General features: G+C 35.7%; 2 protein-coding genes across 3 annotated transcripts in view; one reads left to right on the top strand and one right to left on the bottom strand.

Moving 5' to 3' along the window:
- The window catches only part of LOC109533690 (histone-lysine N-methyltransferase NSD3), a gene marked incomplete in the record, with an annotated part of 44,385 nt that extends 42,118 nt beyond the window's left edge, over positions 1-2,267 (top strand). Inside the window, 1 exon segment of the mRNA XM_048670657.1 lies at positions 2,039-2,267. Within this exon segment, the coding sequence (XP_048526614.1) occupies positions 2,039-2,182 (144 nt within the window).
- A 3,692-nt stretch (positions 2,268-5,959) lies between these two features.
- The window catches only part of LOC109533688 (diacylglycerol O-acyltransferase 1), a 23,858-nt gene continuing 14,069 nt past the window's right edge, over positions 5,960-15,748 (bottom strand). Inside the window, exons 8-9 of one of the 2 annotated variants that reach the window (XM_019899065.2) lie at positions 15,104-15,376; positions 5,960-8,101 (exon numbers count right to left, since the gene is read on the bottom strand). In XM_019899065.2, the coding sequence (XP_019754624.1) occupies positions 7,871-8,101; positions 15,104-15,376 (504 nt within the window). In that variant the 3' untranslated portion in view covers positions 5,960-7,870. Of the gene's footprint in view, positions 8,102-14,705; positions 14,953-15,003; positions 15,377-15,748 lie in introns of those variants that run through there. The other variant, XR_007280303.1, reaches the window with a different exon arrangement.

Here is a 15,748-nt window from a genome sequence, read left to right on the forward strand (position 1 = left end):
CGGTTTACGTCAGTTTCAAACTAGCATTAATCAAAAGCAAATTGTGAATAATCGAAATCATGTCGACATTAATCAAGGCCAAATGGACATAAGCAAAAATATGATTTGTTCCTGCTAATTTCAAGCTGACATTAAACTAAATGCAATAAGCAAAATCAATTTAATGAACGATATACACATTTAACTAATCATTTTTAGTTTCTTAAGGTTATTCCAGAAAATTTTTTAGTAGTTGAATCGCGTAATGCTTGTATCTGACTTGTATAGAAAACTTTCTACTAAACACTTGATTCAAGTTCAAATTGACGTTAATCAAAATGCCATTAGGTGGCCGAGCGGTCTGTCCGACAGGCTAGCAACTTGAAGGTCCGAGGTTTGAATCCCAGCAGGTGCACATGCAGATCAAAAAATATCGGGCTGGCAAAATTGCACCAAAACGGAGCAGAGCAAATAAATGACAGTAGTCAAAATTGACAGTATCAGCTACAACTGTGATTGACAGCAAAAGCGAGTTGCCATTAATCAAGATCATATTGACATTAATCAAAAGCAAATGGACACTTTTTCTGTTAATCTTATGAAAACAAAATTCGGTAATGTTTAAGAAGATTCCGTTTACAATGTGATCAATTTACAGACAATAATTTTATCAACAACTTTTCTTAGTGTTTTTTTAGCGAAAATGCGTTTTTAAATCACTTTTCACTTATAAAAATTGACACATTTTTTCATAAGATATTAAAAAACGCCATTACAATGCGCAGTCAGGCGGGCAAAAGTAAATTCCTGATAACACGTTGCCAAATGTTCACCAAACTAGCAAATATCTATCGGTGAAATATCTTTCTACCAGAGGTAGCGGCTTAGAAAAACACTTAGTTGTAACATGCAAAAGAAATTAACCCGAATTAATGCAAATACCCACAAAATGCGTCTAAAAAAATCAAGTAGAAACTAAACGAAGATTTGACAAATGCGCGTCATGTCCCTATGACGCCTTGATGGCCCGGGATAGCGAGATCAGCAAGACGTCATTCGTTATCTTATGGAAAAATTATTAATTTCAATGACTGAAAAGTGATCGTAAATCGCATTTCCAAAAGCAAATTGTTAATAATCGAAGTCATATTGACGTTAATCAAAGCTAAGTTGGCCATAAACAAAAATATAATTTGTTTCTGTAAATTTTAAGCTGACATTCAATTCCATTAGTTAATAAAATAATTAATCAGTTTTAGTCTCTGCCCATCCCAGGAAATATGTTTAGTAGTTTAACAGCGTAATACTTGTATCTGACACTCGCACAGAAAACTTACAGAAGAGACAGAAACACTTGATAGTTTTTGAGTTGAAAGTGACATTAACAGCAACAGCTAATTGGCAATAATCAAAATTATGTTGTCATTAATCAAAAATAAAAAAAATCAAAATCAAATGCAATTAGCAAAATCAATTTACTGAATGACAATGAATAATTAATCATCTTTCATCGTATTGAATTTTTTCAGTTTATTCCAGGGAATATCTTTTTATTTCATAGCGCAATTCCTTTATCTGTGCTGTACAGAACACGTTCTACTGAACACTTGATATTTACAGGAAAACTATACCTTTTCAAGCCCAAATTGGTGTTATCAAACAGACAATAGTCAAAATGAAATTGAAACATCAATTTCAAATTGGCATTAAATTGACAATAATCAAAATTATATTGATTTTTATCAAAAGCAAAGTGACTTAAATTGACTTGACTGACACTTGACACACTTGACACTGACAAATCAATTAACAATTCTGCCCGAAATTGACTGGCATTAATCAAAAGCAAATTGACAATGAACAAAATAAAATTGGCCACAGTCTAATTAATTGAAACGATTAACGAGAGTTTCTAATAAATAATTAAAATCGCAAAATTAGCAACAATTTTCTCAAATCTTTGAAAGATCACACAGTTTCAATTCACATTGCTCTTCAGTGCGGAATAGTTAAAAGTGATCGATGTAGATTTAATTTGACAATTTGGTATTTTTTTCAGATGAACCTGCCCAAAACATCGCAAAACAGAAGATCAACGCGTCGTAAAAGTGAAGCGGAATCCCGATCCCCAAACTCCGACGATGAGGTTTCAGAGGACGATCTGAGTCTATTGGAAAGATTGAACAGGAGTAAAAGGAACTGAAATAGTCAATGTAAATTTGTTATCAATCATTTAATGATTTAGTGTTTTTTTTAAATTGAAACATGCTTTTGAGTGTTGAATTCTATAGTGGCTTTTTCGGTTTGTGATAGTGAGTTAATCGTTTCGGATCAATCAAAACTTATTAATTTACCGGCAACGCAGACCAAAATTAATCGACAGTAAATGTTTTTGAATCGCCAGTAAATTAAGCCAGAAAACACTTGTGTTGCCAAACTACACCAAAGCTCAGTTTTGGCTCAAATTTGGCTAAGTTGGAGCTCCTCAAAGTGTCAATTCATATTTGCTTTTGTATATCTTTTTGCGCTTTAAGAAAATGGAAAATCACTTTAACCAAACTGAAAGTTTTTGTCAAAGTAAAATAACTGAAAAATTGCATAATAGGTAAAGTAAGCGGCAACGTTGCATGTCGTTAAATTTAGTAAATTTAACAATAACTATTGACGTGCCTCTCAATGAGCGGGATGAAAAAATAGGCCGAACCGTTTGCAAAAAAATTGGATTTTTATAGATTTTAGCGACAATTGAAGTGTGAAGTTTCATTTTCATTCAAAAGATTTAATTTTTAGATACTTGGTTTTGGGACAGCAGATTTCGAGTGTGTAAGTTTTTTTAGATAAATTTATGGACGATCCACATTTTTTTTTGCTGAAACCGCCAAATATTAAATCTACTTGAGTAGTGAAGTGAAACCAACGAAAACTCGAGTTTAATGAAATGACAAGTTTGCCTCTCATTTTAACATCTATTTTTCATGTTTACACAAGGGCCGCAAGAGTTCTGGAAAGTTTCTAGGAAAATAGTGGTTATTTTGTGGTCGGAAGTGTTGTGAATCCTGATTTATTTGCTACAGTTGCACGGGTAAGTAGTTTAGGTGATTATGATGATTTATCACGTTTGTGCGCCTCCAAATTTTTCGTTTTTTTTATTTTATTTTCAAGAGTACTTTAAATTAAGCAGTTTTAGCGAAACAATTCTTGGATGATCCATAAATTAAGCCAAAAAAACAGGAAAATCGCAATTTTCAGTCTAAATTTCGAGCGGTGTTGCCAAACTGAGCAAAGCGTTTTAAGTTAATGAAAATTGTCGCTCCTTGATTGATCCTCCGATTCATTCAATTTGGGTCGGTTTGGGTTATTCGGGTGTTATCAGGTTATTAATTTTTACTTTGTGCAAATTTTCTTTACTTTTATTAAATAATCAGTTAACCAGTTTACCCAAAAATACGTGGCAACACCGCATTGTGTTGAATTCCCGAAAGAGACAAATAATCCGACATCTGACTGTCTACCCTCAATCGATGAGCGACGTTAGAAAAGATGCTCAAACTTTGGCACAGAACACAATTATTTTGCATCTTAGCGACAATTTTGCATGTGGAGTTATGAATTGTTGCAACCTAAAGCACGATTTAGCAGCAAATAGCACCCGACAATCTCGTTTTCGTACATAAATAAGTGGTTTTGGAAAAGCGAATTTCAAAAGTTTGTAAGGATTTTCAGCTTAATTTGTGAGTCATCCAGAATTTTTTTTTGCTGGATGTGCTTAATTTGATACGTTCTATACGGTAAAAAAACTAAAAATGCGGAGGGAGTCAAACCACACGATCACCAGCAGTTTATTTTTAATTTACTTATGTGTTGCATTTTGAATTTCTACAAAGTTTATTAGCCCGATATTCATATTTGTCCATTTTCAATAAAAATAAGGAGATATGACCATTAAAAATGAGCTCACCTTATAGATAATATTTTATTTACCCTTTTTCTGAGTTGTGTTTTAAGCGAAAATGACGGTTTCCCCAACTTTTCAACCATTAAAATTCACAACTTTTCAATAAGATAACAAACGAGAACGCCATCATACTTCACCTGTTGCCAATTGTCCACTAAAGTTAGAAAATTTCTGATCATGAATTCCCATTTTTAATGGAGATAGCGACTTACATCATTTAAAAGAACAAAAGCACTTAACCAAGCCAACCAATACTAAAAAAAATTCCAAATACCTACAAAATGTCTCTAAGAAACTATCAAATATAAACCAAACATAGATTTGGCAAATGCGCGAAATTTTCCACACATTTGTGACACTTGACAAACAGTGGGACATCATGGCGTCCTTTATTGCCTCATAAAAAAACTAGTGCTTTAAATGAGAGAAAGGTGGTCGAAACTCGTATTTCCTCTAAATACATTACTAGAAAAGTTGTTAATTAGGCCTGGAGGATTTAGTGAGTTTTTGAGTTGGCGCAGTGCTGCGCAAATGGCTTGGTGCGCCAACGCCAACGCAAAATGTTGATGACTTTTTTTTAGTTACATTCATTGTAAGGGCAATTTATTAATAATATTTTGAAAGTTTCAAACATTTTTTTTCCAAAGTTTTATCAAAGTTACTTCTAAACGCTCAATTTTCCAAAGTTTCACTTAAAAACCCGCGAAAAATATTCGTCGCTTTGTAAAAAATTTTGAATCCATTTCCAGCTTCGAATCAAGTATTTTCTGTGAAAAATGATAAATGAAATTTTATTGGAACACTCTCGTCTCCTTAACCGCTTTGTAAATATTTTTCTAGAACTTTTTGCAGTTTCGATTTTTTGACAAAACCCTAATAATTTTTTCAGCCCCCCATAGAACAAGCGAAAGTTTATAATCAATTATTTGGAAAACTCGTCACCCTCACTGATCTGAAATTGTTTTAAGGTTCTTCAAAATTTATTTCAAAGAATCGTTTCTACAGGAAAAGTAACTCAGCTCCGTTGCTGGGAAAATGTTGACGACCTTTTTTTTTAGATGTTAAAATTCCAGTTTCGGGTTTCCTAAAGCTTTAATCTGCTTTAATAAATGACATAACTTTATAACTCAAAGAGCGGCAACAACTCAAAAGCGCAACTCAACATAGTGTTACCCATCATATCCAGAAACGCAGGCGAACAAAAGCGGTTGTATTAAAAACGCGACTTTGTCGTCAAACATTTTTGAAAAATTCGTAAAAATCGATTTTATGTCCGTCAATAACCAAATTTCCCAGGTATATAAAATATAATCTCTCCTATCCAAAGAACCTAAAATCAACCTTCTGTTTGGGCTAGTTTTAGAGAAATATATAGAGAAACGCAGGAGAACAAGAGCGATTGTATCAAAAACGCGGCTGGCGTCAAACATTAAAAAAAAATCGTAAAATCGATTTTATGTGCCTTCCCAAGTTTATAGAATAGAATCTGTTGTATCCAACAAACCCAAAACCAATCTTCTATTTCTACTCGTTTTGTAGAAACCCACCGGTAAAGCCAGAAGGACATTAAGTCAATATAAATATTGTCTTCAAAGTGAGCAAATTTTTAACGGGGCAGACCACAGCATGATGTCCCCTCATATCACAAAAAATATACTTTATAATAATGATCTAAACAAATTAGTCAGTCGTTTCCTAATCGCATTTAGGGTGAAAGGACAATATTCTTCCTCCCTTTCTCTGGAAGTTTTGGTTCAAAGGAAGTTGCTTTCGGATCATCGGATATCTGATACATTTTCAAACTCCGGCATTTTAAAAAAACATATTTACTATCGCGTATTTGGTGACGTTGTCAAATTTCCCGAATCATCCCTAAGCTACTGGAAATTTGAACAGTTAACAATTCCATTAAAATTATTTATCCAACGTTACTTACCAGTTAATATCGGTAGGGGATCGGCGAGAACATTCACCTTTAGCTATTTTGTGTCAGAAAAACAGGAATTGAAATAACCACTGGCAACATCTAAACTATAAAATTTAATAACATGGCAACAAATTACTCGTGTACATTCATGTATAAAAATATACATACATATCTAAACAGTTCTTTGGCAAATATAAATGCTTTAGGCGTTTTCCCTTATTTTATCATGAAGCCACCCACACCTCGACTACCTTCCATGGAACTTATTATCTAATTTTATAAACTGACAGTCTGTGATTTCGGTTTTAAATAAACTTTAAATTAATCAAAAACTATTTATCTAATAAAATAATGCGTTCCAAAAGCAAACATATCTTTATCTACCTAAAATGGAAGACTGGATGGAGCCTATTGGGAAAAATATGCAGATAAATTTGCGTTTTTACTGATCACAATTGTGCTTTATGCTAAAATCATCAGCATATTGAAGCTGTATTTCTGAAATAATTTATACAAAAATTGAATTAAAAGTTGGCTGGGAGTACAAATAGTAAAACTTCCAAAACACTCTAGAGTGATCCAACTGAAGACAACACTATATTTTATTTCAACTTAAAACTAATCTGCTTAAACCTATTAATAAAAGAATATTCATATAAAGTCGTCTAATGAACCATTGTAAAGGACAACCGGCCAATTAGTTTATTAAAGGATTCTTGAAAACCAGACAAGCTTTGGCATTTTGTACTTTAATGGACTTTTTAATAACATCAGGCTCTGGTCGGAGCCGTTGACAATGTGCTAATTTCATAGAGAATATTTTTATTAACAACTTTTCTTAGTGGTGTTTTCAGCAGAAAAGAGTTCTTCAATTAGTTTGCACTTATTAAAATTCACGAGTTTTTCATATAATAATGAAAAACACCATCACAATACGCAGTCCGGCGGGCAAAAGTCACTTTCTAACACGTTGCCTAATGTCCACCAAACTAGCAAATATCTGTCGGTGAATTCTCTTTTTGCCTGGAGATAGTGGCTTGGTATTATTTAAAAAAAAAAACGCTTAATTGTAACAAGCAAGAAAAATTAACCGGAATTAATGCAAAACATCTTCAAAATGTGCCAAAAATCAAGTGGAAACTAGAACCCCTAGAACGCCTTGATCACCCCGGACAACGAGGACAACAAGGCGTCATCGCTTATCTTGTGGAGAAATTATTAATTTTCATTCCTGAAAGGCGATCGCATTTTCGCTAAATACAGCACTAAAAAAAGTTACTGGTTTAGTTTAAGTCCCTCCGAATTTTATTTTTTTTTGTTTTTTTCCAAAATTTTTTTTTCAGTTAACATTAAAATTTGCAAACCAAATGATGATAATCTCTAGTGTTTTTTGCAACTTTGAGGTAGCCGGCAACAGCGCCAATCACGGATTTAAATGGACGAGTTCACAGAACATCAAACGTTTATCGCCCAGTACAACTCTTACTACTGTTTGCCGGTATTTTTTGCACATTTGGCAACCTGTTGCGGACTGTTATCAAATAACGTACTTTGCGCCCGCGCAGCTTCGGCATAATGCGACGTTGACAAGCTTACAATCAGAATTAAGAGGGCGTGGCCTGTTTTCTTATGGGAAACTTGTTGAATTAAAAAACTATATTAAGCCAAAAAAGTTTTTATATTTATATAAATAATCTTTATTTCCTACAGAAAAAGGCTATCGACCCAATCGGTCTTTCTGCCCAAAGGTTTTTATTTCCCAAGAAACTTTTTAAGGTGATCGCGTCGGTTGAGTCAAAAAACACTTTCAAATTTTTGAAATTTGCTTTTCCAAAATGCTCAGATGCATAATAATGCAGTGTTTCGCAAAATTTTCAGCATCTTGAAAACACCACTAAGAAAAGTTGCTGGTATGGAGATTTTCTATAGGATGAACATATTGTTAACGGCGAAGGCCAGAGCCTGATAACCTAAAAAAATACCGGATCTTCAAACCATTAAACAAAATCTTAAACTTGAACATATTCAGCAATGGTTGACCCATGATGGATCACCATATAATCATGGTAATACATCATAATACAGAGTGGCTGACCAATGATTATCGACGACCAAACAACAATATTTCCGAATCTAGGGCCATACCGTTTACATACGAAACGGGACACGTGCGATAATGGTAGTTGGCCCATCATTCCCATAAATGCCCATATTTTGTACGTCTTCAATGGTACACTTACCTAGAAGGAAATGACCATTATCAGCACATTTATTTATGGAAAGTGACCATACGGTAAGTACTGGTCGTATTGTGACAGTCCGTATTGATTTTCCAAGATGGAAACCAATATATTGTCCTTCGCACTTTTACTCTACAGTGACTCGATATTACCAACAGTGGCGACAATAGGCCGGTTGACATTAAAAAAATTAGCTCTAACAAAAACCTCATCAAATGTTTAATTTTCAAGAAAAACAAAATACAATACACAACCACCACATACTCATGTTTTGACACATGTGTACTATGTTTTGACCACAACATACTCAGCCGGTTCCGAAGTGGCCTCCTTGCGCGTCTCGGCAGAGCAACAAACGCTGCCGCGCCACGCACCTCTGCCGGAGACAATCGATCCCATTCCCGACGCAGCGACTCCAAGGTTTTGTGTCGTGTTGCACCTGCTCTCCAAAATAGACCACCCACTATAGTCCATCGGATTGAGAATTTGCGAGTGGGGCGGCCTTTCCGTCGACGAGATGAAATCCGGAAAATGGGGCCGGCGTCAGCCCTGAGTCGCTTACGCTTTTTGGGCCGGAGCGGAGTCCTGTTGGAACGTCCAATCCGCATCGCCAAAACACTGCAGGGCCCACGGGAGGACGACGTCCTTGCTGATTTTGACCCCCTGCACCACGAAAACGAGGGGGGTCTTGCACACGAAACCATAACGACCGCGGGATTTTGACCATGTTCGACGATGGCCGATGTGCCGGAGGCTCCGCGGACCAGCTCCGATCGGTCTGGTGAGTGTGGGCTGGTTGCACGGTGACCATGTTAAAGAGCGTCTCGTCCGGGTTCCCACCATTATGTCCCCACTCGTCCTCTATAGCATTAAGCAACATCCACCATCAAACCTGTACCTTGAACCGCCACCCTCCAATTAGCGGGGGACCCAATTCGTTCCATTCTGTGCCAAGTTGCGATTATCGTTTCTCGTTACTGTCCAGCCTCGTCCCATCATGTGCCTTTATTGCCTTCATTCGCGTTTGTTTACCATTTTCGACCTTTTCTTTCTCTTTGCCAGCTGATCATCGTCATTTTCATCCTCTACTTCCTCTGTCCATCCAATCATTTCTGTCTGCACCATTCTCGTTTCAGCGGTATAACGGTATATACATCCGACTCCGGCCCGACGCTGTCTAACCACTTTCTACCAGCCTTCCTATCCATTCATATCCAATAATGCGTAGAAGATCCTTGTTTGACAATGTTTTTGTCCCGTGGCACAAGGTTGTTCCCACCAGAAGCGTTTCCGGTCGTTGCGGCATTAAATCGCTTGATAAAGGGTTGTCAGATGACCGCGGATTCATTCCTGCTGTTTTATTAAAGTCTGCGAGGGGGATTTTTAGGGCCACCGCTTTACCTCTGCGCCAAAGTGCGGCTCCAGAGAAAGGTACGGGTCCACTGGCTCCTTTTGTACCGCAACATGCTGGAAACACGTGTTTCCTGTCGACAGGGCAAATTAAACGTGTATCGCAACAAAATGCGTGTTGCGGCGATACACCACTTAATGCCCGAGAGCATTTAAGTGGACACAGATGTTTTCTTGTTGCGCTTGTGTTGCGTACGAAACAAACGTGGCTTGTTTCTCCCGAGACAGCACAAGACGTCTCTAAGACGTCTTCTTTATACCGTTATTACGTCTGAACGTCGTATGTCTCTTGAAGATGTCTTTAAGTCTATGACTTCAAGATGTCTACTACAAGACGTCTTGTAAATGCCTGGCACCGGACGTCTTTAAGACGACTTCTAAATGTCTAGTCCAAGACGTTTTGACGAACTTGCTCGAGTGCATCCGATTGCAGTGAAAACATTTAATTTCGGTTATTAAATCGTCTATTGCGGTTAGTTATATACTGTGTTTAGCTGTTCAGCTTTGTTAAAATTTGTAAATTTACGGTTTATACAGAACCGAACATGAAGCGAACATGTATATATGTTAAACAAACATCATATTTATATGAGTGCCAAGAGAGCCACCGAAAGACAGAAACTTTACAATTCCCTTGAGAGTTCGGTTAGTGGTGACGTCGTTTCACAGCCTGAGTGCAGCTCAAACAACTCAACGTTGCGCGTGCAACAAGTGAACCAATCACTAAATCCTAATGTAAATGACGGTAGTGAGTTTTTATGCCATAATTCGGATTCTGATTCCATAGCAGACGACAATGAATTTGAAGGTTATCCTACTTATGATAGTTTTACCAGTAGTAGTAGTAATAACTCATTTCAAACAAAGTTGGCAGAATGGGCAATGAAGCACAACATAGCCCATACTTCTTTAAATGACTTATTAAAACCAGTACAACCTATTTGTAAAGTTGCCTTTAGATGCAAAAACCTTGCTTCAAACAGTCAGGTCTGTTGAACTAAAATCAGTAATACCCGAACATTATTATCATTTTGGGACAAATAAGCGCCTCAACAGTATTTTGAACAGTTTAGGCCAAAAATCAATTAACACCTTGAATAATTCAGTAGGTCTTCTTATAAATATTGACGGATTGCCACTTGCCAAAACTTCATCTAGTCAGGTATATCCAATAGCAGCCAGTATTTCAAGCAATAAAAACATTTTAGAAATTATAGGAATATACCATGACAATCAGAAGCCACAACACGTCAATGCATTTTCGTCCGACTGTGCACGATGCAACTGAAGTTATCAATTAAGGTTTCTTGAATCAAAATCAACATTTTGCAGTATATATCAAAGCAATTATTTGTGACGCTCCCGCAAAATCATATGTAGAATAAATTAAAGGTAATTCTGACTATTCTACCTGTTCAAAATTTAATGTTGAAGGAAATTACTCTGACAGGGTGTACTTTCCTGACATACATAACCTACGTACAAGGACAGATTGTGACTTCCGACAAAAAACTGATGACAGCCATCATACTGGGGAGACAATTTTAGAAAAAACTACCCAAACTTGACATGATCAAATCTTTGCCATTAGACTATATGCACTTGGTTTGCTAGGGTTTTACTAAAAAACTGTTGATATTGTGGTGTGGTAAACCTTCAACGAAATTGTCTGCTAACAAAATAGCCTGTATAATATAGGCAAAATACAAAAAAATAATGAAATAAAAACATGTTATTTATATTCCTAACAGTCTTGAAAACGTCTGTCAAGAAGACATCCCTTTAAGACGTCTCTTCAAGACGTATTTAAGACATTTGTTCAAGACGTCTTTAAGACATCTCCTCAAGACGTCCATATTTGTAACAACAGACGTCTTCAAGACATATACAGACGTCTCACATATCTGAATTAGACATCTTAAAGACGTCTTTAAGATGTCTTTTTGCTGTTTGGGTCAGGATTTGTTGCAGTAAAAATTTTACAATGGAGAAGTGGTTAAGGGATGAAACATTGAAATTAATTGCGGAATATTTGCAGTTTTTTAGTATCCGTCTTCGTTTTCGAGTTATATGCGCATTTTCCATGAATTTTCTTATAATTTTTTTGCGGCCTTTTGTTCACATTTTTTGTGAAATAAGTTAATATCATAATCAATTGAAATATTCGTTACATTTTTGTGTATTTTTATTTGGATTAGCTTACAGCCGATAAACCTCAATCGTAAATTAAATTAAAGTAAAAAAAAAATATTTTACAGTTAACTCGTCAGCCATCCCTAATTTAACTTCAACTTACACTTGAAGCTTTCAGAGAAAAATGTGAACCAGAAAAAATTACACACAAAATATATAAAAAAATTCAGAGAAAATTCACCCAGAAACCCTACATGGACTAATATTTGTGCAAATAACTGGAAAACGAAGACGGATACGACAAAACTGCAAGAGAACAGAAAATTCTTAAATTGAACAACAACAGCAAAAATGTGTTCGGACGAACTCAGTGGCGCACCACAAAAAAGGTGCGGGGGTAAAAGGGGGTATGCCTCTATAAAAAAAAACATCGCCCCTGCTCTGTGTCCATAAGATTGTGAATCACCCTGTATAATCAAAATCTGCTGCAGACACACGTAAAAGATTTTTGTAAAATCTCGAATCTTCATGTCATAATTATTTCATTAATTGTTTAGCCCCTAGTTCAGTTCTTCTCGCTATCAACTCGGGCACCTATATTTTTCTTTTTTGCAAGTCTTCGTCTTTTTATAGTTGAAAGCACAATTAAAGCAGCAGCAAGTTTTTTCGGCATTTTCAAACCGAAAGTGATCGACCGAAACGAGTACGGAAAAGTCTGTGGAGATACAAAATTGTTACGCCGCTTTGGTATTCTAGTGGACACGAGTCGCGCAACATTTGTAGCACAGGTACATGATACAAAGTTGCGTATACAAAAGTAGCTTGCTCCTTGCCGTCTAGCGAATACAACACGGCAACAATCGACTTGTTGCGATACAAAAGTATCCGTAGCTTAAAGTGCGGCTCTGGCACAAGTATCCACGAAAGGCGCAATAATGTTTTTATTTAAAAAAATAAATCTTATTTTGATAAATTAAAATTATTCTATCAATCGAAAACATGTATAATTTTTTGTTAAATTAAAAAATAGATAAGTAATTAAAATGTTATATTGTCGTAAAAATACGTAACGAACATCGAGTTTAATTTTATTAGTTTTCGTAAACGTAAACACAAACCATGCACAAGCTACCGGCTGAATGTGTTCAGCGTATTCTGGGGCGATACAATGAATACAAGGTAGGATACACGAGTGGCTCATCGCAGTAACATCTGTCATGGATCCATCATTTGGATTCAACATCACTCACCCAAACTAACCTAAAGGCCCATTTATAAACTTGACGTTTGCGTTTAACTAGTAAGATGGAGATTGAAACTGGAGGAATACAATTATGAGATCAGCTATAAAAAAGGAACACAGCACCCGAATGCTGATGCTCTATCCCGAATTGAAATTAACGTAATCGAAAATGAATCAATTCTTGGAAATTGCGGAGATATTGATGCTGAAATAGAGCAATATATTCAACACGAAGGAACTATGAACACCACATCAGAAGAATCGAAAGAAATAGAAGAAATTATAAACCCAAAAGAAAGTGATCAAAAGATAAAATCAAAATAAGATCAAAAACTTTATTTTCTCCCGAGGACGATGAACATACCAACGCTTCTACTAGCCGTATTGTCATTAGCAGCGCCGATGAAGGCGAACGATAACCTAGACATAGAGAGTTTTTAGGCCCCTTAAAATTACGATGACCTTAAACGCTAATCGTTATTGTGATCATGCGCAGTGTTAAAAAATAAGGTGTTCAGGCAAATAACGTTAAGTGCGTTTTTTGTTGTACTCTTATTACAATAAACCTCACTTTATTGTTTTCTTATCCCGTTTTGTTTGGAAAAGTTTCAAAGCTAGTTTAAGTTGGTATTGTTATTAAACAAAAAGTGGTTAAGATGGAAGAAAACATTCCGAAATGACCAGGGAGACACGACATTGTTGACCCACCTGTTGTTGTAAACCGAAGAGCTATTATTAATTTAGAAAATATTGAGACCAGAAAAAATGACCTTATCAAAAAATGCCTTATCAGTTTTAGGTTTCACAAGGAAGATATTCCAAACATATTAAATAAAAATTCAAAATCAAATAGTTAGGTTATGGGTTAGAAGTTAGCACACCCAAAGTACAAATTAGCCCAAACAATTTTCACATAAAATCCGTAATTACGCAATAATGGCGTAAATTAATCAATGAGAAAGTCTTATTTAAATTTACAAAGATTTCTTATTTTATTATAGCCGCTTATTTTATTAATAATATTAGAAATAAGTCAAATATGTCAACACCGTCGTTCTGCTTAACGTGATGCTTATTAACGTTACTACTACTCGTACGTAAATAAAAGAACACGTTATCCTCTAATAACGTAAACGGTTATTTCTTTACTAATGCGCATGCTCAGAATAACAGATAATGTAAAACGTGTTGCAATTAAGGGGCCTAAAAACTCCCTAGTATTCCTAAAACAAACTTTAACATTTTAGGTTAGTGACGTCACTGGTGCCCACTTTGTTCAAGTGAGCAGCTGCTTAAAACGCAATAGTTCAAAAGTGGAAAGTTATATGAGCGTATGGTTTGCAGTGTTGTATATCTTAATGCTTTCAAAATCGCGTTTGGGACCTGATTTGGGCTTATTGCGAAGAAAAATACCCTAAAGAAGTCTTGTTTGCTACTTTTAAGTGTCGGTTCGGAAATATTAAAAATGCGGTGTGCAGTTTACGGTTGCAATAGTAATAATGAAGACAGTATTTTAAGCAAGCTATGGGAGAATGCTTGTAGTGGGGACACAAATAATGTTGCTTCCGCCAGAATATGCTCTCAGCATTTAAAAAATGATGATTATAAGAGAAATTTTTAATTCGAACTTTTGGGTTAGTTGCCAAAAGCAAACGCTATACTTTATTGCACATCTGGCAACTATGCTTCCTTTGTCTTACTGCTTCTAGTCTTCAAAATAAATAATTATTTTGTTACTTTTCATTTTCAAGTTTAAAAGCTGCTGCAAAGCATATTGCAATTATAACAAAGATTTATACAAAATAATTAAAGGTGACAAATACTGAATAAGCTATATTTAATCACATTTACCAGACAGGAAAAAATCACGGCACGCAGTGATTTCCAGTGGCACATCGTCACATTAATCCAGCTGCACATCTTACAGGTATTTTTATACACCTATTATGTATGTTTGTGGTTCTGGTACAAAATGTATAATAGATTTTTAGATCTTCTATTTGTCCAAATGTTGGAAGTTTTCTTCCATTTTTGCTCACATCAATGATGACGGAAACATTTTTTTTTTCTTTTTAGTGCAGTTACATACAATATTAATAAAATTGTATTTTTTTTTAACTTTTATTTTCATCAATTTGCCAGGGCTTGATTTACGAGAGTATTGCGAAATTTATAATCTATAACAACCTAAAACTGCATGAAAAAAATGAACGTACCATATATTCGTGGAAAAAGGCACTGATAAAAAATACCACCATGCTAGCGGTGCTCCGACCATAGCCCATATCCAACATTGGCAAGTATAAGTGTCTGATGGCCCATCGGTGGACTGGCAGATTCCAATTTCTCCAGAACACGTCAATGTTCTCGGCATTCCACCAGTCTGCATAGAAATCCCGATCGGCGAATTGCAGAAGTTCACCAATCAGATTCATCCACGAATGAAACATTATGTAAAAGAAGATCAACCAGGCCAAGTGATTCGGTATCTGGAATAGAAAAGTTTCTTGAGAAAAGAAGAATTATAATTTTCGACCACTTTTAACTTAATATAGTTTTCCAATTCAACAAGTTTGGATGGTCCCTAAATTAAGCAAAAAAAAACCGCTCACAAAGTTTGCGAAAAATTATCATTTTCAGGCTAAATTTCGAGCGAGACTGCCAAACTGTGCAAATCGTTTTGAGTTAATCAAAAATTTGGGTCGGTTTATATTATTTAGGTCTTTTCCGGTTATTGATTTTTACTTTCTGTATACAGGGTTGCTCTGACAGCTACTGGGTTCCACAGAAATCGATGCTGTACACTACCCGCTGCGAATTTTGGAAAACAGTTTTCAGCGATTCTAACAGAACATCATGAT

This window comes from Dendroctonus ponderosae, unplaced genomic scaffold, assembly GCF_020466585.1.
Source record: "Dendroctonus ponderosae isolate FM_Combo_2020 unplaced genomic scaffold, Dpon_F_20191213v2 Dpon_F_20191213_1, whole genome shotgun sequence".
Lineage (NCBI taxonomy): Eukaryota > Metazoa > Arthropoda > Insecta > Coleoptera > Curculionidae > Dendroctonus > Dendroctonus ponderosae.